This window comes from Neovison vison, chromosome 4 (assembly GCF_020171115.1).
Source record: "Neovison vison isolate M4711 chromosome 4, ASM_NN_V1, whole genome shotgun sequence".
Taxonomy (NCBI): domain Eukaryota; kingdom Metazoa; phylum Chordata; class Mammalia; order Carnivora; family Mustelidae; genus Neogale; species Neogale vison.
Genome location: NC_058094.1, coordinates 184,395,722 through 184,420,118, shown reverse-complemented (window position 1 = coordinate 184,420,118; position 24,397 = coordinate 184,395,722). Strand labels below are relative to the sequence as shown.

The 24,397-nt window shown below is 40.2% G+C and overlaps 1 protein-coding gene across 5 annotated transcripts in view; it reads left to right on the top strand.

The window, feature by feature from the left end:
* Positions 1-24,397, top strand: part of CPVL (carboxypeptidase vitellogenic like) — a 132,539-nt gene that overhangs the window by 12,199 nt on the left and 95,943 nt on the right. For 4 of the 5 annotated variants that reach the window (XM_044246300.1, XM_044246296.1, XM_044246299.1 and 1 more), the window contains exons 2-3: positions 14,778-14,966; positions 22,972-23,090. In XM_044246300.1, the coding sequence (XP_044102235.1) occupies positions 14,789-14,966; positions 22,972-23,090 (297 nt within the window). In that variant the 5' untranslated portion in view covers positions 14,778-14,788. Of the gene's footprint in view, positions 1-14,353; positions 14,401-14,777; positions 14,967-22,971; positions 23,091-24,397 lie in introns of those variants that run through there. The other variant, XM_044246297.1, reaches the window with a different exon arrangement.

Genomic DNA, 24,397 nt, shown 5'->3' with positions numbered 1-24,397 from the left:
TCAGGGTCATGAATGGCTTAGAGATTTGCAGTGGTCCCAGCCAGTTGTGATAAGGACCTGGATTAGGACTTGGGAGTAGTGCTAAGGGGGAGAGGGCAAATTTGAAAGACAACTAAGAGATTCAGTTGGTGATTGATTGGCTGTGGGGACCGCTGCAAGGAGAGAGATAAATCAAGAAAGAATCCAGGGTTTCTAGCTTCAGTGTTTTGAGACTATTTCTCCTTTCCTTTCCATTTCTTTCCCATTTTAATTTTTTTTTTTAAATTTTAAAGATCTGATTATCAAGTGATTTCTGAATTGGATCAGCGTTCTATCTAGCAAGTAGAGGGGAATCTCTGAGGCTCCATTAAAAAAAAAAAAGGTTTTTATAGAAGGGTGGAGCAAGAAAGTTATTAGTAAAAGAAAATGATTGTTCATTTTTCTCTTAGGGGGAAAAGCAAAGGGTCTTTCATGCAGATGACCTCATCTTCCCAGGGGGAGGGTGGAGAAGACCCCTGTGGCAGACTCATTGGTACCCATCAGAAAATTCCTGACTGACTAATGAAGACTATATTTCCGGGAGAGGTTGAATCTGCAGTTAGACTATGCATTAAGCCCTAGTTTGGGGAGTTGGCCTAAGTGATGTCATTTTCAGCCTGTGGTTTTCTTTTTTAAAATTCCCACCCCCTTTTATTTTTTTTTTTAAGATTTTTATTTGTTTATTTATTTGACAGACAAGAGACCACCAGTAGGCAGAGAGGCAGGCAGAGAGAGGAGGAAGCAGGCTCCCCGCCGAGCAGAGAACCCAATGTGGGGCTCAATCCCAGGACCCTGAGATCATGACCTGAACCAAAGGCAGAGACTTTAACCCACTGAGCCACCCAGGCGCCCCAAATTCCCACCCTTTGTTCAGACTCTCAGCTTAACTGAAAGATATGGTTAAAATATAGGAAATTTGAGAATTGAGAATATTTGAGAATATTTCTAATAAAGACAGAAAATAGAGAAGTAGGAACATGTTTAGGGAAGAAGATACTAAGTTGGGTGTTTGGGTTCTTCTTGATTACTTTTGATTTTTGTCAACATAAGTCACATATGTAGGTGAAAAATCCAAATCCTATTACACTTCTCACCATAAAAAATTTTTAGTCGTCTTCACCATCACTCCCCACCCCTCCCTTATCTGTAAGGTCTTCTCTGGCTCTTATCGGTTTCTTCTGTTATCTAACTCCAAATCTCTAAGTAATCTGCATAGTCTATTTCTTGACTTACTGGTTTAAGAGTTGTGTGTTTTTCTCAATTTGAGATATTTTCTATGGACTTACTATTAATCAACGTGGGAATTTAGCACTCTTACCTGATGTCCCAACTTGCCTGCCCACCCCTTCCTGTTCAAATGGCTATGGAGTATCTGGTTGTTGCTAAATCAGTGTCTGATGCTTACTTTATTATGCAAGTATGACTCACTGCTGAGCCGAGTAGTATACTCTGCATTGCCTTCCTGTACAGTTTTATATTCTCCATCAAGAGAATAACTTCCTCTTTTTGGATTGCCTAGTTTTCTGTGACATTATCAGGACTTCTTCCAAAGCTGTGGACAGAACTGTAGTATCCTTACAGATACAATTTTTTACAAAAACCTGTGTGGTAGGCGTATTTTTTATTTTCTTGAGGATCTTTGCTCTGTCTCACTGCTCTGACCCACACTGGTGGTTCTCCAGGCACAGCTGTCATCTTGGATTTCTCTTCTGCATTAGTTCCCCTAGTCATGAAATTTCTATCTTTCCCTTTCTTGGTTTTCTTCATTGTTTTGGTAGAAAATATCTACCAGTAGCTTCCTGAGTCGTGTAGTTTAAAAATTAGTTTGTTAGAAACCTTACAAGGTTCCCTTAATTTATCCTCACACTTGTTTGAAAGTTTGGCTGAGCATATAATTCTAATTTGAAAATAATTTTCTTCTTAGTATTTTTTTTTAAAGATTTTATTTATTTATCTGACAGAGAGAGATCACAAATAGACAGAGAGGCAGGCAGAGAGAGAGAGAGGGAAGCAGGCTCCCCGCCGAGCAGAGAGCCCAAAGCGGGACTCGATCCCAGGACCCCGAGATCATGACCCGAGCCAAAGGCAGCGGCTCAACCCACTGAGCCACCCAGGCGCCCCAGGCATGTTTTCCCAGTGTATCTTAGCTGCTATTGAAAAGTTAAGTGGCATCTTGGTTCTTGATACTCTTTTGTGGTCTCTTATCTTTCTCTCTCTAGAAAGTTAATGACAGTCTCTTTATTTCTGGAAACTCGTCTGCGTCATGTCATTCCTTGATCCGGGAACTTGGTGGTTCCTTTAAATCTGGGAGTTATGTCTGTACCTCTGCTAAATGTTTTTGTATTATCGCTTTGATAATTTCCTCCCTTGCATTGTACCTCTCTTCTCTTTCTAGAACCTGCATTAGTTGGATGTTGTTCTTCCAGAACCAATCTCTCAATTATCTTATCTTTTTTCTATCTATTGTTAAGCCCTTTTTTCTTTTAGTTACATTTTCTAGGAGATTTTTGTGTCTTTGTTGTCCCACTCTTTTATCAAAATCTTGAGATTGCTCCCACCTTATTTTTAGTTTTCAGGAACAAGGTCTTGTCCTTCATTCTCTTTTAAGAAAGAAGTATTCTGGGGGCACCTGGGTGGCTCAGAGGTTAAGCCTCTGCCTTCGGCCCAGGTCATGAGCTCAGGTTCCTGGGATCAAGCCCCGCATCGGGCTCTCTGCTTGGCAGGGAGCCTGCTTCCCCCCTCTCTCTGTCTGCCTCTCTGCCCACTTGTGATCACTCTCTCTGTCAAATAAACAAATAAAATCTTTAAAAATTAAAAAAAAAAAGAATGAAGTATTTTGTGATTAAATTAACGTAATATCTTCTCTTACCTCCCTAAAGATATATCTGGTATATATGGTTTTTGGAAGAATTATTCCACACCTGCATTTTTGTTTCTTCTGATTTTTTTCAAGTGATTTTTTTTGTTTTTTCTTCCAAATTAAAGGCTTTCTTCCAATGTCCAGCACTTCTTTGACTCTAGTTTTATATTCATTTATATATTTGTGAGAAACCAAGTTGCTGGTTGGAAGCTCCATTGTCTTGAAGGGATTTGCCAGCAGTTCACTGGTTTCCTAGTGTTGATTGGTGGGTTCCAAGGTACTTCACAAGTAATATTCACAAGGACAAGTAAGTCTGTATGGTACTCTTTTTTCAGTGGATTTGGGTATTCCAGAGAAAACTCCTTCATTTTCCTGCATGGGTGAGAGATAGAGGCAGAGAGGGCTGTCAGCTTTCTTAGAGCTGAGTGTTGGAGGGACCAGAGGCAATCACTATGTATACTTTCTTCCCCAACTTTTCCTATATTTCATATTCTCAAGTCTAGAGTTTCAATGGCTTAATTTTTCAAAGAATAAATTTTCTGCAGAAGGAGTCTGTTCCTCTGCTAGGGTCAGGAAGGGTCTGAGGCTCTACCCTGTGTTACAGACTCTCATCTGTCCCTCTGATTTTGGTGCCATGCTGTCCCTTGCCTCCCGCAGTGTCCCGGACTTACCATTGGCCTGTCTGTGATTTTGTGACATGAATGAGCTTCTCATTGATACTCTGCTTTCATTCTCTGCTACAGACTACCTGTTCACTTTCCATCTAACAGTAACAACAAAATTTTGATCTGCCATATTTGCTGTTTTCTTTGGCCATGGGATTTATTAGCATGGTTTTGTGAGGGAACAGAAATAAACAAATGTGTTCAATTCACTGTGTTTTAGCAAAAGTATTAGGTTCCGTGTGGACCAGTTGAGTTTAATATATTCATGGGTCATGGGGTGAAGGTGTTCAGCAGGCAGCTGGGTAGATGAGCCTGCAGCTTCACAGAAGAGTGGTTATTTGAGTGGTGTCCCATGGAAGATCATCTTAGAGTGATAGGACCACCTTGGAGAGATGTGTGGAGAGAGATAAGCTATGGACCAAGGTTAGACTCCTGGGAAACCCTTTAAGGGGAAGGCAGGAGAAAAGGTAGCCATGAAAGAAAATATTCTAGAAGACCCACGAAAGCACAGATTACAGAAGGCAAAGCATTGGTAAATTTACCAAAGTGGTAATGTCAACATGTCAGAGAAGGCAATTAAGACAAAGACCTTTGAATTTGGGAATTTGAAGATCATTAATGATTGGGGCAAGACGGTATGGACAGAAGTGAGAATGCAGCAAGGAAGGGAATGAAAATTGTTTTGTTAGCTTTGTTTTGTTTTGTTTTGCTTTCAGAAACTACAGAGGTAATTGTAGGCGATGTTTCCATCCCATGGCAGAAGAACCAGATCAATAAGTCTGTGGGCTCCTCTTGTATACTATGCATACTTGATTTTAAAATACTTAATGAGGGGTTTCAGTTCCACATTTATTTATTCTTGCTAAGTAGTCCGTGACTTTGTTACCCTCTGATTACCTGTGCGAAGGTATTTGGGATGGTCTGATTTTTTTTTTAAATATTTCCTTTATTTATTTGAGAGAGAAAGAACACGAGTGGTGGGGAGTGGTGGAGGGAGAAGCAGGCTCCCCGCTGACCGGGAGCCCGACATGGGCCTCCATCCCAGAGGATCCCAGGATCCCAGGACCCTGGGATCATGACCTGAGCTGGAAGTAGATGCTTAACTGATTGAGCCATCCAGGTGCCCCTGAGATAGTTAGATTTCTTTTTTTTTTAAGATTTAATTTATTTATTTATTTATTTATTTGACAGAGAGAGATCACAAGCAGGCAGAGAGGCAGGCAGAGAGAGAGAGAAGGAAGCAGGCTCCCCGCTGAGCAGAGAGCCTGATGCGGGGCTGGATCACAGGACCCTGCCATCATGACCTGAGCCGAAGGCAGCGGCTTAACTCACTGAGCCACCCAGGCACCCTGAGACAGTTAGATTTTTAAAGATCATTTCTTGTGATCAACTCTTATAGCTTTCCAGGGCTGGTGTGGGCTAGTAAGACCGTATGGAACTTCAAATTCTGAATATGTGTGTGAAGCTGATTCTGTTAGGGATGCCTTTCCTAATTACATGTATGATGAAATGTTTGCAGGATACTAGAGACAGTGAGGTGCAGTGGGGAAAACCTCCAGCCTGTTACACTCAGAATAAACCCCAAGTTCTATTCTACTGGAAGAATAGAATAAAATATGGAGCTCCCCGGAATAGCAAACTTCTTTCCTTCCCCCTGATTTTTGTAGAAATTGAGAAGACAAGGAGCAAGGCGGGTGGAGAGTGAAATGCTGTCTGTATTCCTGAGACAAGCTGGGTTGGGCTGAAACTCTTAGTTCTGGGCAAATGAATCTCCTGCGACTGAAGCCCAGCATTGGGCAGATTTCCCCATGAAATCTGCCATGTACAGGCCCAGACCGGGTGAAGAGAGGAGAGCATTGCTCCCCGTACAGAGCCTAGCATGCCTACGTTTATCTACCAGATAAACCTTTCCACCTCTCGCCCCAGCCTCCTGGGAGTGAGCAACAGGGTGGCCAGAGGCCAGCCTCACCGTGGATGGAAACATCAGGGCTGGGGAGAAGGGATTCTTCCAAATCACATGTTGACTTCCAACACCCAGAATGATCTGAGACCTGGCCCGACTCAGTACCACATTCCCCCTTACTTGCTGGACTCTAGCCACACTAGTTTCCATCCTCTTTGCCTCCTGTGATCGGGCCTTTGAGATCAGTTTTCCAGCTAGGAGCTCTCTTCTCCCTGGATTCAAATGGAAGTCTCTCATATCCTTCTGAGCTGCTCCCATGTCACTTTCTCAGAGGGACCCTCCCTAACCATCCTGTTGTAAAATAACATCACTCCTCGACCCATCACTCTGAACCCCTTTACCCTGCTTTCATTTTCTTGATAGCTCTCATCGGGCTCTTTCCCACTGTAGGGTAAATTTCATGAAGGCAGAGACTTTGTGTGTTTGGTTCTCTCTGCCTACACTGGAGTCTAGCACATAGTAGGAGCTGAAGATACATAATTTGAGTTTCATGGGACCACTTACATGCAGATTTTTTTTTTTTTTGATAAATGCAGTATAGTACTGTAAATGTATTTTTTTCTTCCTTTTGATTTTCTTAATAACATTTTCATTCCTGGGGCGCCTGGGTGGCTCAGCAGGTTAAAGCCTCTGCCTTCGGCTCAGGTCATGATCCCAGAGTCCTGGGATCGAGCCCCACATCGGGCTCTCCGCTTAGTGGGGAGCCTGCTTCCTCCTCTCTCTCTGCCTGCCTCTCTGCCTACTTGTGATCTCTGTCTGTCAAATAAATAAATAAAATCTTTAAAAAAAATAATATTTTCTTTTCTCCAGCTTCCTTTATTGTAAGAATACAGTGTATAATTCATATGATATACAAAATATGTGTTACTTGTTGATGTTATTGGAAGGCTTCCAGTCAACAGTAGATTATTAGTCATTAAATGTGGAGGGAGTCTGACTTTTCAGCTGTACAGGGGGTCACATTCCTGACCTTCATGTTGTTAAAGGGTCAGCCTGTTTATTGAATTGAGTGGATGGTCTAGTGAACTTGGAGTCTGCCCCAGCTCTGCTCCATCAGCATGGGCCCCTGTTGAACAGCCACTAACTACTCTGAAGACCAGATGAGACAATGTGTGGTTAAGAGATAAGCAAAGTACTAGACTTAACTAAGGGAGTATTACATAATAATATGTAATGTGTAATACATAGTCATATCTCTGTTTTGTAATCAGGGAGGAGTTTCTTGTCACCTCAGGGAGTAATAGTTAAGATGACATTGCAGAATTTCCCAGAATCATCCTCATATAAAATATTCTCATCCATAGTGCCCAGTCTTACCCTTGTATTTACCACACTGTATATCTTAATGTTTTATTTGATGAATTTAGTTACAGTAGATAGGAAAAAAGATGCCAAGTCTAAAAAGAATTGGGCTAATTTATATCAGAAAAATAAAGAATTTCTCACTGGAAGATAGTGCTTTTGCTGTGAATCCTAAAGGACTGAGGGCTTTAGCCACCCCTAAAAAATCATTTTCAAAAATGAAGGACGTACACTAGAAATCCATTATGAAGCATTCTCTGGGCATGTGATTTTCACTGCGTTGTAGATAAACATGCCCTTAAATCACTTGCAATTTTAGCACCTGTAGGTTTTGCAAATGCCAAGATAACCTAGTTTACCCAGAATTCTGCTTTTGTCAAAAGTTAGATGGAGGCAGGTTTTCTTATGTTATGTCATTGACACAGTGATGTATTGTAAAATACATGGACTTCAGAATCATCTAGGTCTGGCTTCAAATTCCAGCTTAACTGTTTATAGTAGTTAAGTGGGGGCTTGAGAAAATTAACCCAGGACTAGAGAAATTGTTCAACCTGGGACTTAGTGTTCTCATCTGGGTATGTCTTATGTAAACCTCTGGATTCAGGATCTCTCTAAGAATAGTGTCACAGTCAGATAAACACATGTTGCCCAGGGCACCTGGGTGGCTCAGTGGGTTAAAGCCTCTGCCTTCAGCTCAGGTCAGGATCTCAGGATCCTGGGATTGAGCCCCATCTTGGGCTCTCTGCTCCTCGGGGAGCCTGCTTCCTCCTCTCTCTCTGCCTGCCTCTCTGCCTACTTGTGATCTATGTCTGTCAAATAAATAAAATCTTAAAAAAAAAAAAACCACACACACATGCTGCCCATTAACAATTGAAAGGCTCTGAGATGTTCTGGAAACGGGAACCCTGTTTAAGTTTGTTTAACCCAAATTTTTCCAAACTTTTTTCCCTTTAAAGTCCATTAATATCGGGGCACGTGGGTGGCTCAGTGGGCTAAAGCCACTGCCTTTAGCTCAGGTCATGATCTCAGGGTCCTGGGATCTCAGCTCAGTGGGGAGCCTGCTTCCCCCTCTCTCTCTCTCTTTCTCTGCCTGCTGCTCTGTCTACTTGTGATCTCTCTCTCTCTCTCTCTGTCAAATAAATAAATAAATAATCTTTTTAAAAAATCCATTAATATCTTACTGAACTAATAATTCACAAAGGGTCCTGTGAGAGATCCTGGCTTATAATAATGCCAAACATACCTCGATAAGAAAACAATTTAGCTTCTCTTTCCCATTTGATTGTTGATGGTTCACATTTTACCCCCTCCGTCCTGACTCCTCCCAGAGTTTTCCCCACCTCCAGTTGGATATTTGTCCCACTATCCATGTCTTAGTTCCTAGGGCTACTATAAAAAGGACCACAAATGGGGTGGTGGGAGAGGGCTTAAAACATTAGAATGTTTTAAGTAGGCTTGCCTACAAAACGTAGCTCCCATGCCTCACCCCTCCCCCGATACCTCTTGGCTCCAGCTTCTGCTGTCTCTCCCAGAATATTACATCATCAGCCTCCTAATTGGCCTTCTGGTTCCATCCTTATTCTCCCATAGTCCACTTGTTAGATGGCAGCCGGAGTGACCATTTCCCATTTCACAATTCTGAGCAGGGTGTATTATTCCCTAATGCTAACGAATATGAATAGAGCTAAAACTCGACCTATTTTGTTCCTGACCACCCTCTGAATTCATCATGTGCCTGCCACTTCCTTCCTCATTCACTGTGCTCCCATCAACCAACAACAAATAAAACTTAGTTGCACCTCAGGGCCTTTGCATTGTTTCCTCAAGGGGGTTCTACCCAGAGATGTTTCCAGACCCTACATGAAGTGTTAGCCCAGCAGGAGGGCCTAGGATATACATGTTCCTCTACCATGTTTTGTTGAATAAATAAAGGCCACAGAGTGCATGACATAAAATTTTTAGATATTACACAATAATAAGAAGCCTTTCCTGATCAAAACCTGTTGGTTTGGGAGGGCGCCTGGGTGGCTTAGTCAGTTCTGCGTCTGCCTTCAGCTCTGGTCATGATCCCAGGGTGCTGGGGAGCCTGTTTCTTCTCTGCCTCTCCCCTGACTCATACTTTCTCGCTCACTCTCTCTCAAATTTAAAAAAAAAAAAATCTTAAAGAAAAATTGTTGGTTTAAGAAATACTGGGCTAAAGTTTTAACAGGTTGATTTACAGAAGAACTTCTTAGCCACATAATAATTTAATTCTGTAGGGATATATTATATTTCCAAATTTACCTGAATAAGGAAGAGGGACTCTGGCCCACATTTTGGGAGATGCTGGTATTGGGACTATAGAATAGTCTTAGAATTGACATTAACTCTTTGCTTTACCACTTATTAGTGGTGTGGACTTGGGCCAATAATATATATTTATATATAATATATATATTAAATATATATTATATATATATAAAATAAATTCTCTGAGGATCATCTTCAAATCCCTAAAGTAGAATGATAACACTATCTGCCCCAGAAAGGTCAGAAATAAAAATATAAAGCAATTAGCACATTTCCTTGAATATAGAGAATGTTCAGTGATTGGTAGCTATTACTGATGAGGCCTCATAAGGATGTCTTTCTGTTTCAAAGCCATTACTAACATTTTGGGACATGTCTTCTTCTAACTTCCCACCGCCATTCAAATTTTCCTTTTCGCTGGAGTGAGACTTTGAGGTAAAGTCAGATGATATTATTCCTCTTCTTCCTGATTCTTTTCATTGTCTACCTGCCACGTATCTCCCTTTCCTATGAGTCCAAAAATACGATGGCAGAGATGGGAATGACTGAGTCATTAGCAAGATTAGATGCCCCTGTCTGATGCCAGAGGGGTGGTCTGGGAGAAGGAGATGGGCATGTTCTCAGTGCCCCCTCAGCAGAAGGTTACCTATCACCTCTCGCCTGGTGTGTCTTGCACTGTGTCTTTCCTGGGGAAAGAGTGCTTCGAACATCAATTTGAGAAATTAAAATGATGTCCTAAGGAAAATGAGTAGTGGATTCCTCAGAATAAAGACTTATTTAGTTGAAGGTTTGTTTATCTAAATTAACAAATAAAACACTGGTTTGCATGGAAATCTTTCAGCAAAACAGCTAGAATTGGTATTTAGTGGAAGGTTGCATAATAGCTCTGTTATAGGATTCGGGTGCTTGGGATACGCTTGAATAATCTCGAGATGTGCTTACATCTTTGTAGAGTAGAGGAACCACTTTCTCGTACCTTTCTTTTATTGCAGATTTCATGGAAATGTCTATTACTAGTTGGCCTGTTTTGTTTTGGGGAATTTTTTTTTTTTTTCACATTGGGAGCTACTAACGCCTGTTAAATATGGACAGGGGAATCCAAATAGCTATTTTATTGCAGGTACAGCATTTATTATGTGAGCAATTCCTATCTGTTGGTTGGAATAAGTATCATATAAAATAGGCAAGTGGGAAGGAGAGAACAGAGAGTGGCTGTTTCCTTGTCCTCATTCTGGAGTTTTTGTTTTTGATTCTTTCTTCATTGGTAGAACACACGGTTTCCGAGTTTCTTTTCCAGAAGGCTTGCATATCTGACCTATTAATGGTTGCTTTCAAACACTAGGACAACTTGGTAGGGTTTTCCTTTTTGTCTCTTCTGCTGATTATTTCAATTGGAATTGGAGTGTGATGGAAAGTAGTTTCCAGCTCATTTTTTTCAAATTAGGAATAGGAGACCACTGTGTGTGGGTAAATCTTTAGAAACCAGTTCTCTGGGGGTGGGAATCTTTGCTGATTTCTGTGGTGTAAATACTCCCACCAGGGCTGATTTCAAGGTACCAGCAAGATGTTCCTGAACACAGAGTTGGAAAGAAATGCACTGTAGCAAACCATTATGGAATTTGTCCATCACATACAAAAACCGTATCCCTGGAGTCACGGTAAAATGTAGTAAATATTTATGAAGTGATGAGTTCTGAGTATTTATTACTTAGGTTTTTAAAGAGGGCTTATTAAATGGTAAATTTAATTTTTAACAATGGCTTTGTTGAACATCAAGCTCTCAAAGCTCCTGGAAAGGTAACCACTGGTTTTAACACATTGACTGGGACCCAGAGAAGTCGCTGTCTCACTAAAGTTTCGATGAATGAGCTGACAGAACCTGGATCAGTGTCTGTTTCTAAAAACCAAATTTCTCTAAGAAGATTGACTTATTAATATTTCTCTTTATTCATTTGTCACTTTTTATTGCACATTCTAATGATCTCTGAATGGGGTTTCAGACTGTTACAGGCTGTTAATTATCTATTGAGATAATAACAGAATATCTGAATATAATTGTAACCAAGGATGGAGTGTGGAAATCAGATTTGATGTAGAGCCATAAATAGATCCTGGCTTTGAGTCTTGGCCCTGCTACTCACCAGCGGTGTAATCTTAAGTCACTTACGTACTTCTCTGGCTCCAATTTTAGTCTCCAAGATGAAAGAATTAAGCCACATGAATCTCTAATATCTCATATCTGTCTAAAATATGATTCATTATTTAGACACATCAGTTCAACAGATATTTGCCAACCAACTATGTGCACGTTTGTCACAAACTCGATTCCAGGCAGAATTAAATACAATATAATTATAGAAATTATTATTATAACAGCATCTCACATTTATGCAGAGCTTTCTCATTTGCCAAAGAGAAAGTGTACTTTGAGTCTTGATGTTCTATGGCTCTAGGAGATCAAGACACATCCTCATAGAATGTTAGAGAAAGAAGAATGTATTCTAAAAGAACAAACAGAACCCTTATTCCTAGGAAACGCAAGAGGTCATAACCAGGTAGTAACAAGGAATAAGGAACAAGCATTTTTTTGCCATGTCTATCAGTTGCTTCATTTATCTTAACAAAAGCAAAACCGAAAACTTTTTTTTTCTAATTATAAGTCATTATTGTAGAAACTTTAGAAATTTTTAAAAAGTATTAGAGAAACTACCATATATCCAATATAATAGCCTGCTTTTCTTTGCCTAATATTTTAGTATATTTTCCAAAATATTCTTATCATTTTAATGGCTGTGTATAATTCCATCTTTTTGGTGTACAACAACTTACTTATCTTAAATTGTTTACATTGTTGATAGTTTTTATTATTCTAAGGATCACTGTGTTAAATAGCTGTGTTTATAGAAAAACACTGTACTTTGGACATAAGGTTTCCAACTGTAATATTTAAGGTTTAGTAAGATAATTTTAATAAATCATATGCTTTTGACCTTTAGCTTACTTAATTCTGCCAATATTGCTTTGTATTTACTTAGATTTTATGTTTCTAAACATTAGAAGGAGCAGTTTGCCTGAATCCTTCAATACAATATATTTGAACTGGAAATAGCATCAATGTTTTCATATTATTTCATATAGACATGGTAAATTGTATGGTTAATAATTTTTTTTCACTTTCTTTGGGCAATAGCTTCTAGCACAGGGTGTTTTGTTTAGAAAGTACTCAATAAATGTTCAATACATTACAAGATTTGAGCTAATTTAGGATAAACGAAAACATTTGAGAAGAATTTAAGAAAAAAAAGAAACAAAACTTCTCCATTCATGATAATAGCTCTCATTTTCTTGAAGAAAGATGACAGCCCAGCACAGTTCAGGAATTCTGATGGTTAAATGAGAATTATGAAATGAAGTATGTTGTTGCTTTAATTCACCGGCATGAGAAACCATGACTCTAATAGTTATTTGATTAAATGTTAATGAGATCTACTAAATTGACCCAACTCTTACTTTTATGTATTAGATGTATGTCAATTAAAACAAGATGAGTTTTACCTCTTTCCTCCTTTAACATCTTTGAGTCAACATCTGCTTACAAGGGAAGTGTTGTTACTGCCCTGGTTATTTAAATATTAATGACTTCCATTAAAGGGAGCTGGGGGTTTGCAACAGGAAGATGGAGAAATTAGATGGCCTGATTAGTTTCTTGCCTCCAGGAAAAAAAACAAAAAAAAACAAAAACTCTTACTGGAAGAGCTTCTTCCCTTATTTTTTTGCTTCCACAGATTTTTTTTTTCCTGAACCAGTTAGTAAGATTGTTGATTTTAAGTATTCCTTGAAAGTAGTTATGTTATTAAAACATCAGTGTAACAAGTTCACATAATTTTTTAAAATGTTTTATCAGCTCCATAGTGGTCACTACTCTTGGGATTCTTGGGACTAATTTCAGGTTTTAAATTCATTTTGTTCCTTATTATAGGCAAAACCATTTTTTAGCTACGGATTGTATTTGGTTAGGCTTGTTTACATGAAGTATGGGGAATTCTATTAAGTCAATCATGAAAGATTTGACAAGCATTGTATATTTGATCAAATTATAATGGTAAATGTCTATCTTACTGGGGAAATGTGTCTAAAATTTGTTACAACCAGTATCTTCATGTTATGCCAGTTTGGGTTGTGATAAATACGTGGTAATAGATTTTTATATATTTTGTGTTTTTAAGATGTTTTAATGGCATGGTATTTTAAAGCACGATTTTAATAGTCCAAAGCATGCATTATGTTCACATCTTTATATATTTCTTTTTACATCCAGAAACCTGAGTGAGTAAAGTATTTATTTGTTTCGTGTACTTTACTTAAGACTTTAGAGCTAAGAATTTGGATCATGCTTAAATAGTAGTAAGGCAGAGTAATAATAGTACTGATGTAGGATCATAATTCTTAGCATTAAGGATTAAGGTGAATCAGGTGTGGCCTTTGCCCAGGGTAAAATTTAAGAGCATGCCAAAAAACTCAATAATCATGATACATAGTATTTTAATGCAATATTTGGTGGGGGATCAAAATTAATGAAAGAAAAAAAAACCCATGATAAACAAAACATCAAAATTTTAGAAAAAGTTGCAGTCCAGCCCTGACTGTTCACCTGACTTAACTTAACCTGATCTTGGCCTTGACTGGGTTCTGCATGTCCTAGGATGAGGCATTCCTTGGAGTCAAATTTTCCTTATCTAAAATTGGTGATAATCACTTTTGATTTCCTGGTCGGGTTACTAAGCTATTCAGATCAGCTGGAAACACATGGGAAAGCCCATTGTAAATTCAAATTATATGTTTATGTACAAGTTTAGGGAAATCATATAATTTTAAGCCATTATTATTATCAGCTGAGATGAATACTCTAGACAAACATTAGATTCGAAGACCCTTAAAAAGCTGTGTTCATAAAGTTTGAGGCATAGCTCTTGAGTTTACTAATCTGGTAGCTATAGGGACAGGGACCTATAGATAGTCCTAGGACCTCCTTCTTCCTTCTTTCTTTTTTTGTTCTCAGATGCAAAGTTTATGATTTGTAGAGAGAGAAGAGGTAATTGGAAATCTGTTTTGTTTTAAATTTTAAAAATTTCTCTGCCATGGACAACTCATATTTCCCTTTTGCTCAAGCTGTTCCACCCATCAGTGATGCCTTCCCCATTTCTCCTGCCCATTTGGGCTCCACCCACCTTTTACGCACCTCTGCGACCTTGGTAAGGCCTTCCTGGGTTCTCTCAGTCTTCCCAATCCTCTCCCGTCCTGTGGTAAGTAACTGTCTCTACCACTCATCTGGTGATCAGTTACAGAGTCCTGTTGTCTTGAAGTTTTAGCTAATCCTGCATTGAATTTACTTTTCAGACCACGGTTTTAGAAATAGAAAATGTCTTTCTGTATTTAGAAATACAAATATAAACCTGGATAGTGCCTCCTTCTCTCTTAGACTGCCCACTTTGGGGTAAGCCGGGATTGGGTCTGTTTTATTCAGGTTGTTTCCAAGGTGCTTAACACGCCCAATATACTTTTCTTTTTTTTCAATATACCTATTTTTTGAATGAAATAAATGAAGGTCTTATATGTAAAAAGCCTTATATGTAAAAAGTCAATATTTACTCTTCAGAATCATTTGTCGTTTTCCTCCTAGGACTAGGGGGAATGGTCGGTGCCATGTGGAAGGTGACTGTTTTGGTGACCATGTTCATGTTCAGCCCCGGTGGTAATGGACTCTTTCACTCCATATACAAAAAAGCTCGGGTTTCCGTACCACGTAAGGGAGACGTAGGAAAGCCATTATTTCTTACTTCCTACATTGAAGCTGGAAAACTCGCAGAAGGTAAGTTTCATAAAATCAGAAAACCACTGGTAAATTTTCAACAGGTTTTTTATTTTTTTAAAACAGTCATCTTACAGGATTCAAAATACCTTCTGGGGTTTATACTCAGTTGTTTTATTTCAAATATTAATGTTTGATGTCCTATGATATCAGAATTTTTAGCTAAAATGAGAGTTTTTCAGGGACAGATTATCTAGTGGTGTAGGCCCAACAGTTCTATTTATTAAAAAAAATTAGCATAGTGCCTGTCCACAGCTGGACACTTAATGAAGTGACTATTTTTTTTTAAGATTTTATTTATTTATTTGATAGAAAGAGATCACAAGTAGGCAGAGAGGCAGGCAGAGGGAGAGAGGGAAGCAGGCTCCCTGCTGGGTAGAGAGAGCCCGATGCGGGACTCGATCCCAGGACCCTGAGATCATGACCTGAGCTGAAGGCAGAGGCTTAACCCACTGAGCCACCCAGTCACCCCTAATGAAGTGAATATTAACCTTAGAACTTGATATATGTCAGTTACTGGTTCAAAGGATTCTACATAAACTCATGTAAGCATCTCCACAGCCCAGGGGGGAGCTGTACCCATTTGACACACAAAAACACTAAAGCAGGAAGAGATTCTGTTACTTGCCAGAGTCAGCTGGACACCAGCTGGTAGATTCAGGATTCACACCCAAACAACCTCACTACTCTCTATGACCACAGGCATCATATTGGGCCCCCTGGCCTGGCAAGTTCCGCAAACCTCCTAGGCCTCGGTTTCTTCCTTAACTAGATGGACAAATGATCACTTGGTCACATTGCAGGGATTTTAAGAATCAGAGGAGAAAATCACATGAAGGCTCTTTGTAACCTGTAAATTTTTCCCTAAATATTAGTGTTTGCAAGTGGTTTTTATTTAGACATTGTGGCTTTTTCTGTTACTATTAATAGGAAAGAAGTGTTATTTGGTATCATCAGAGACTGAAATTTATGGTATTTTAAGCTCTTAATGCTTCTTTATATTTAAGTAAATCACTGTGTAGATAAATTACTTAATCTTTCGGGACATCAGTAGGCTCCCGAACTATAAAATAGTATTTAGGCAGCTAGCCTGAGGTGCTATTTGTATAAGGAATCAGAGAAATGGGGTGGTAGCTGGAGGGTGCTATGGGGTCAGGAAGGGCCTTTAAGAGAGTAAGAGACCATGTGTTTGCTGATAGAAATGATCCAGGAGAGGATGGGGCAACTATTTCAGGAGTATTTACTTTTTTTTTTTTTTTTTTTAAGATTTTATTTATTTACTTATTAGAGAAAGTGAGAGCAGGTGGAGGAGCAGAGGGAGGGGGACAAGCAGACTCTACACGGGTCTACAGGGGCAGAGCCTTACACGGGTCAATCCCACAACCCTGAGATCATGCATGACCAGACCTGAAATCAAGAGTCAGATGCTTAACTGACTGAGCCCCAGGAGTACTTTCCTTAAGTAGATGAGCAATATGGCGGCTGGCCCATAGATGGAGGGGTTTGGTTTGAAGGACTGAAGTTTCTCTCTCATCACAGAAGGGAAAACTGAATTAATGGCTGTGAGGCTGGTAGGTTGATTGATAGCAGGAGAATGTGTGGAAGTGATACTGGGTATTTTAGGGAAATAATCATTTTAAAGACCAAAATAAGCATGTGGACTCTGTTAAGAAGTTTTAAAATAAAGCAGCTTCTCTTCATTTGAAATTTTCTCATAGCTAATAGGATATCATCATTTTTGTTTTGCTTTGTTTTGTTTTGTTTCCTTTAAAACCAACACATTCTTGTATCTTAAGGGTTGCATTTGAGTCCTGGTGACATGTCTTTTTCTGACATACATACTGATTCCATGTCTCATTATCTTTTTTCTAAGAAAAGGTGAAAAACTTTGATAATGTGGTCAGTGTTCCTCAGTGTATATTTGATGATGTAGTCAGAGAATGTAGTCAGTTCTTTTTTAAAAAAAGACTCATTTTTACTTGATGTGGAAAATAGTTCAGGCTCATATCACGAGACAAATATGAAGAGGCAAAGAAATATCCAAATCCACCAAAATGAATCACATGCATTCATGTTGGATTCTTTAATAAGTGGAGAGTGATGACTTAGTTTATGTTCATTAACAGGAAATCAAAGCAAGTTTAGAGCTGAACAAGAGCTGAATACTCATAACCCACCCTACCAATCCACAGATGAGGAATTCGAGATTTTAATACCTTACATGAACTGACCAAGGAAATGCAGATAAGAGTACCAGAGATGTGTTTAGGACTCAGATTTTCTGACTTCTTCTCTGTGATATGCCTGCTACAATTTATTTTCCTTTATTTAAGACTCTTGTGTTCTCCTTCTTCTTTTTTAAAAAGATTTTATTTATTTAAAAGAGAAAGAGAACACACGGCGGGTGGAGAAGTCAGGGGGAGAGAGAGCTGAGCAGGGAGCCTGGTGCAGGACTCGATCTCAGGACCCCGGGATCATGACCTGAGCTGAAGGCAGACACTTAACCCATTGAGCTACCCAGGTGCCCCAAGACACTTGTGCTTTTCTGATGTGACCAGATGCACACACATGAAACAATTAAGGAATAAAACAGTGAGTACTAAACCACTAAATTATTACATTCGAGGTAGGCATAATGGAAATTTTGAGAAGAAGGCTATCCTATTGGTTGGTTAGTGCAGAAAACAGTAATAGTGTAGTAGTCAAAATAACAAAATAACAACATATAATAATTATATGCCCAGGACCTAGCATAGTTTCTTTTCTTTTCTTTTAAGGATTTTATCCATCCATTTGACAGAGAAAGAGAGAGCACAAGCAGTGGGGGCAGCATGCAGAGGGAAAAGCAGTGTCTCCGCTGAACAGGGAGCCCAGCATGGGGCTCGATCCCAGGACTCTGGGATCGTGACCTGAGCTAATGGCAGATCCTTAACTGACTGAGCCGCTCAGGCACACACACCCCCCGCCCCCAGCACAGGTTCTATATGTAATAGGCACTAGATAAATATTTGTACAGTTTAAGTTTTAGACCCGAATATGTGCCAAACATGGGTGTTACTCACACCTTAGTTTATTTAATCCTCAGAGCAACCCTAGTGAAGAAGGTAAAGTATTGTTCCCATTTTACAGATGAGAAAACTGAGGCCCAGAAAATTAAGTATCTTGGTCAAGGTTGTTTAAAGATAGTAAGTGACAGAGATAGAATTAAAAGTTATCTCTGCTGACTCCAGAACCCGAGGTATAAGTCTCTGCACTGTGTGACTAGATCCAGACTTGGATCTAAGTGAGATTTGGGTAGATACAGAAGGACGTGCATGTACTAAGGAAAGCAGTTCCAACCGAGACATTTGGTGAAAGTGACTGTGGTGGTGTGTCTGTATCACATTTTGAAGAACCAAGTCAAAAGAATATGGGGAAGCCCATCTGAGAAACCATCCACATCCCTCCCATTCCTGTATTTGTTGCCTAGAAGCATTTCACCGTTGTGGTCACGAGCAGTACAGGAGAAAGCTCCTGGTGGGTGGGGGTAGTTTTCATCCTCTGTCCTTCTGTGCCAAGTCTGATGGCTCACCATCGGATGAGCAACAACATCTAAAATAGTAAATCTGATATAAGTCACTTTCTAAAGTTCTGTTACACAGTCAAAATTTTTGAATGGAATTTTAAGTAGCTAATCCAAAATCTGGTACATCTGGGTACTCAAATGCAGTCCTGATAACATAATTAAAGATAATTTTATTCATCCGCTTTACTGAAAGTTCAGGAAACTCTGGACAGATGGTCCCCTCATTCCCCCAGATCCCTTTTGTTTATTGAGTCTGTCAAAACCTTAGGAACGTGAGTCTTAGTATCACAATGGAACATTCTTGAGATAGATAGTAATTCACAAAAAGACAAGGGAATTTTTTGTTTTTTTAATCTCCCAATTAGCTGGTTTAGTTTTGTGTAATTGTAATTGCACGTTTACTTTTTCTGCAGCTAGAGGAAACCCTTAAAACAAAATGAATAAAGGAGGCAAATTTTAAAATCTTTACAGATACTGCCTTCTCACAAACTTTAAAGACTATTTTTTTTATTAGGTCTTTATTATTACTTACAGTCTGGCAGAGTCTTGTCTTGTACTGGAGTCTTTGTAAATGTGAGGTACATCCTGATTGGCTAGTTCAAGTCCTTCTTTGGTCACACTCCAATCTTTTTCAAAGTGTTAATGTCACAAACATTGGTAACTGCAGTAAATAATATGGAGGAAGTGAAATCACTTCAAAGAAAACCTTTTCCTTTTTTTAACTGTTTTGAACATTTGTATTGTGAGTCATGGTTGCAGGAAGTAAGAAACTCCTAAAATCTTGGGAGTTTATTTTCCACGTTTCATCAGTAGACTTTGGAAGGATAAACCGAACATTTGAAAATATGAAATATCATTTTAGTTGAAAGATCTTTCAATTATTTTACCATGATTTTGTTAAAGGAAATTTAAAAATTGAAACGGGGTGAAACACATTTTTGTGGGCCAGGGAAAAGTTCTCCTAAATTCTTAAGATTGTCATAAGGCTCCCTTCCTTAGCAGATTTTTGTAGAAATATGTTCATCTTACTGTGTTGTCAGTTTGCCGGGTTTTCGTTTATCAATTCATTCATCCGTTCACTAAATTCATTAAAAAGTGTGTATTGAATGTCTTTAAGTTCTTAAGTCAGCCTCCCTGTGGATACAAAGATAAACAAGGCAATTTCCCTGCTTTCCAGTAGTCCCTGATCTAGAAGGAAAGCAGGAAATGCACCTGAGTAAGTAAAAGGGAGCAGACAAACATCTTTGGAAGCCTCAGTAAAGGACGGCCGGGGGACCACTGGAGTCATTTTCAGAGCAGGCCAGTGGACCTTGTGCTCGGCTGGCTGCAGAGAGATAGATTGATTTAATCATCTCTCTCCCATCTTCCATTCCCTTCAGCTCCTTTCTATTACATATTTCCTTTTTCTCATTCTACTTTGACCTTCCTCATTTTTCTTTGTCTTTTTTCTCGAATCCTCTCCCACTCACTTACCTCTCTGTGATTCACATCTCAACTTATTCTCAGCCCCTCCATCTCCAATTCTCTCTCCTCCTTTTTGAGGTTCTCTGATTGGAGAATATTCATAGTTTGGGGGACAATATGTCAAAAGTGTTTTAGGTACAAAATTCCAGTTAGAAAAGAAATTAAGTCCTGGAGATATGATAATATAGCATAGTGACATATTAGTTAGTAGTTAGTAGTAGTTAGTAATAGTTATTAGTAGACATAGTTAACAATACTATATTGCATATCTGAAAGCTGCTAAGATAATAGATCTTAAATATAGTTCTCATTATAAGAAAAAAAAATGTAACTGTGTATGGGGAGGGGTGTTTACTAGACATTGTGGTGACCACTTCACAATATATACAAATATCGAATGGTTAGGTTGTACATCTGAAACTACTATAATGTTACACATCCATTATATCTCAATTTTTAAATGGCAAAAAAGAAAGAAAGAAAGAAAGAAAGAAAAGAAAAGAAAAAAAGAAAAGAAGTTTTGAAAGTCTGCCCAGCGCTGGAGGGTGATCCTTCTTTGGTCTAATTGAGAGCGGAAGCAAGGAAGGGTGGAGGGAAGCAAGGCTGCTGTGGGGAGGGCTGTAGCCTGGGAGGAAGGCAGGCACATACCATGTTTTCCAAACATTTCCCTTTTCCTTTTCTTCAAATGCTCCTCTCCCTTTCTTTTTTCTTTGCTTTTTTCTGGCAGAGAAAGCTAAGTCTATTTGGGAAGAGCTAGAGAAGCTGGATTGAGTTATGTAGTCTTCCCTAGGGAAACCGGACTAAGCCAGAAAAAAGCCGTCTTCATTGTAGGTGGGGTGGCCCATGGGCTAGTGATGATATTCTCTTCCCTCGCCTGTGCCCTCATTTAAAAATATATATATTTATTTATTTGAGAGAGAGACAGAGTGAGAGAGTATGAGAGGGGAGGTCAGAGAGAGAAGCAGACTCCCCATGGAGCTGGGAGCCTGATGTGGGACTCGATCCCAGGACTCCGGGATCACGACCCGAGCCAAAGGCAGTCGCTTAACCAACTGAGCCACCCAGGAGCCCCCTGAGCCTTCTTTTTTTTTTTTTTTAATATTTTATTTATTTATTTGACAGAGAGATCACAAGTAGGCAGAGAGGCAGGCAGAGAGAGAGAGGGAAGCAGGCTCCCCGCCGAGCAGAGAGCCCGATGCGGGGCTCGATCCCAGGACTCTGGGATCACGACCTGAGCCGAAGGCAGAGGCTCACCCCACTGAGCCACCCAGGCGCCCCCTGAACCTTCATTTTATGTGCAGCTTTCTTCATTTGATCCTTGTGGAGAGCCCAGGGTGGGGGAGGAAATCAGTATCCACACTTTGCACAAGAGGAGAGATAAAGCAACTTTCAGGGAGCCTGGTCAAAATTACAGACCTAGGTCTGCCTGATTGAGAAAACCCTGTTCTTCCTGTTCTGCTAGCTTAGCAGGACCGTCTGGAAACTGCCGTTGAGACCCTGCCTTTGTCCTACCATCTCCTCTGCTCCCAGGTGCTCCTTGTTCCTGATGAGCAGGTGCATTTCACAGCTTAGTTGGTGTCATGGGTGAATCAGGACCAAGCTTCCTGACGTTTTCCTCTCTGCCAACCTTAATATGTGTCAGATATAAATAGCTTTTCTTGAATCAGTACTTTTTACTGGGGACACTTGCTTTGTCACCACGAAGGAAACTCTCTTCACCCAGACCCCTCTTTCAGTTCCCCCTACACGCTGCCATCTCTTTCTTGTTTCTTCTCCATTCTGTTCCTGATCACTGTTCCTGTTTCTGCTCCCCTGCCACTCATACTTTCGGACTAACTCTGTGGTCAAGCAGCGGCATAGCAGGGTGAGAGAAGGAGCAGACTCTGAAGCCTAACTGCTAGGTTTGCTTGCCTCCCAGCTCTCCTTTACAAGCTGTGATCTCCGGCAAGGTACTTACCCTCTCTGAGCTTCAGCTCATCTATAAAGTGGGGAACAATAATTACACCTATTGCATAACATAAAGCCCTCAGTACTGTTGCCTTTAAAGTGTTAGCTCTCCTATGGGCGCCTGGGTGGCTCAGGAAGTTGAGCATCTGACTGTTGGTTTTGGCTCAGGTCCTGATCTCAGGGTCCTGAGATTGAGCCCTGGATCTGTAGGGCTCTGTGCTCAGCAAGGAGTCTGCTTCTCTCTCTCTCTTTCCAACAAATAAATAAAATCTTAAAAAAAAAAAAAAAGAAAATGTTTGCTCCTTTGCTCCTAAAGTGTTTTATATACTTCTGGGTGTTCTCAAGCTATCTGAGCAGTCCCTCTTTCCCCCTCCCTGTCCTTGTCCCTTTGGTGCCATAAAAAAGCCTCAACCTCTGCCCTCTACAACCATCCTGTTGTACTATTTGGCTTCCTCGGAGTAGCCACGAGGTCAGCCTTAGTCTCACTGGCTGCCCCACCCTACCTTCCCCAGCCTTACCCGCTGCCCACATGCGTCAGCCCATTTCCCTTAATGGAAGTGGCAGGCCTTTTGCTTTCATGATAAGGAGAGTGTGGAGAATATAGGCCTTCCGGAGGCTGAGCTATATAGCTGTGTTGTTTCTCTTTCAACTGCCTCATGTTTTGGGATTGGGTGACTTCTGCCCTGGCCTTCCCAGTGGCTCAAATGTGAATACCATGATTTACTTTTTAGAGTGGAGCTTAAAAAATATAGATATATTATCTTATTATAGCTCATAAACTATATTTGGGGACCCCCCCAAAAAAAAAAAAGTTTAAAAATGTCAGTTGTCCTTGGCTAGGTTGTGAATGTCGAATATATGGAATGGACCAGGGCGGGCTGGAATTTGCTACAGTAAGCAGCTTTGTGCCAGTCCCCTGGTAGCCTTTCTCTTCACTCCATCCCCTGGGAGGGAGAAGACGGGCTGAGATGGAGCTGGCTAACATTGTATCATTTCTCTAATCCTTGGGTAAATTTGTTCTTCCACTAGGAAAAAGAAAGAGTTTGGTCCCTCCTTTCCCAGGTTTGAATGTGAAGAGTTATGCTGGCTACCTCACTGTGAATAAGACCTACAACAGCAACCTCTTCTTCTGGTTCTTCCCGGCTCAGGTAGGCGGGCAAGAGCGCCCTCATAGGACACTAACCCTCAGGGGCTGGGGTTGCTGCCCCAGGGCAGACAAGTTAGCCTACAAACAATGTACTTTAAAAAAAAAAATTTTTTTTTGCATCTTTCAGATTTTTTTTCTAAAAATAAGTGCCAGTGACTCTGTGTGGTGTTCCTGTTTATGTGCAGGAAACAAATGTTTGCAGGGAAGGTCCAACTTTTAAATTCCTTGCAGCCTTGTGTAGAACAGTCACATTACCACCTTCTTCCTGCCATGGTCTTCTTAAATCATTCTGCTGTCATTTTGTTCTAAAAATACCTTGGGCGAGAATGGGCGGTTGGGAGCCAATGGATGATAAGGAATGGGGAGATTCCCAAAATGCACAGGTAATGCCCGTCTAAGTTAATTGATGGTGGATTTCCATGGCTCCGCTGTCCACGGACTTTGCAGTACCAGTTCTTCTTTTTGTACTCACCCCTTCATGCATCCAGTACCCACTGAGTAGTGTTCTGTGGGAACACAGAAGAGAGAGAACTGAATTTATTCTGGCAGACTTTGTGGGGACAGGTGGGGAAGGACTGCTGATCTAGGATGGAACTCTAGAACACAGATGACTCACTTTCTCAGGCTCATATACATCCACAGCTGGGTATGTTCTTATACTTCAGTCTTGCCTAGTGCTTGGTGATGAGACACAACTCTTCAGCACGAACAAATCACTTTAGGCTAATGGGTACTGTTTGGTAGGGAGGGGCTTGTGAATATTGGTAAAGTTGCTAAGATGCATAAATAAATTTATCGCACCACAGGATCATTTTCTATTTTTATTTTCCAAATTGGATTTGGGTTAGAAACCAGAGGAAACAAAGGAAAAGCTATCCCTAGGGAGGGTAGTATTTATATTTGCATCTGATTTGCATAGAGCAGCCTTGCATATATAAAATTGTTTACTCTAGTTTAAAGCAAATTAAATTGCTTTTATTGGTACGATTGCGTTGTATTTTTTTGACTTCTCATTTCTGCTTTCTTAACCATGGCCTTTGCTGAAGTGGGCCATGTAGTTGTGGATAGGAGGAAGCACTTAAGAACTGGTGAAGAATTCCAGATGTTTTTTGGTTGGCCTCATAGTAGTCTTCAGGCTGTCACCCAGTGTGGGTGCGTAGAGCACAAAGTTAAAGGAGAAAACTCACACTCAAGGTTGTATGGGTACCATGTTGGGACCCAAGTGCCCTCCAGACTCCTGCTCCTGCCTCCCACTAGTGGAACCCAACTGGAAACCAGAGGGGGTGAGAGTCCAGTTCTTGGAGCTCG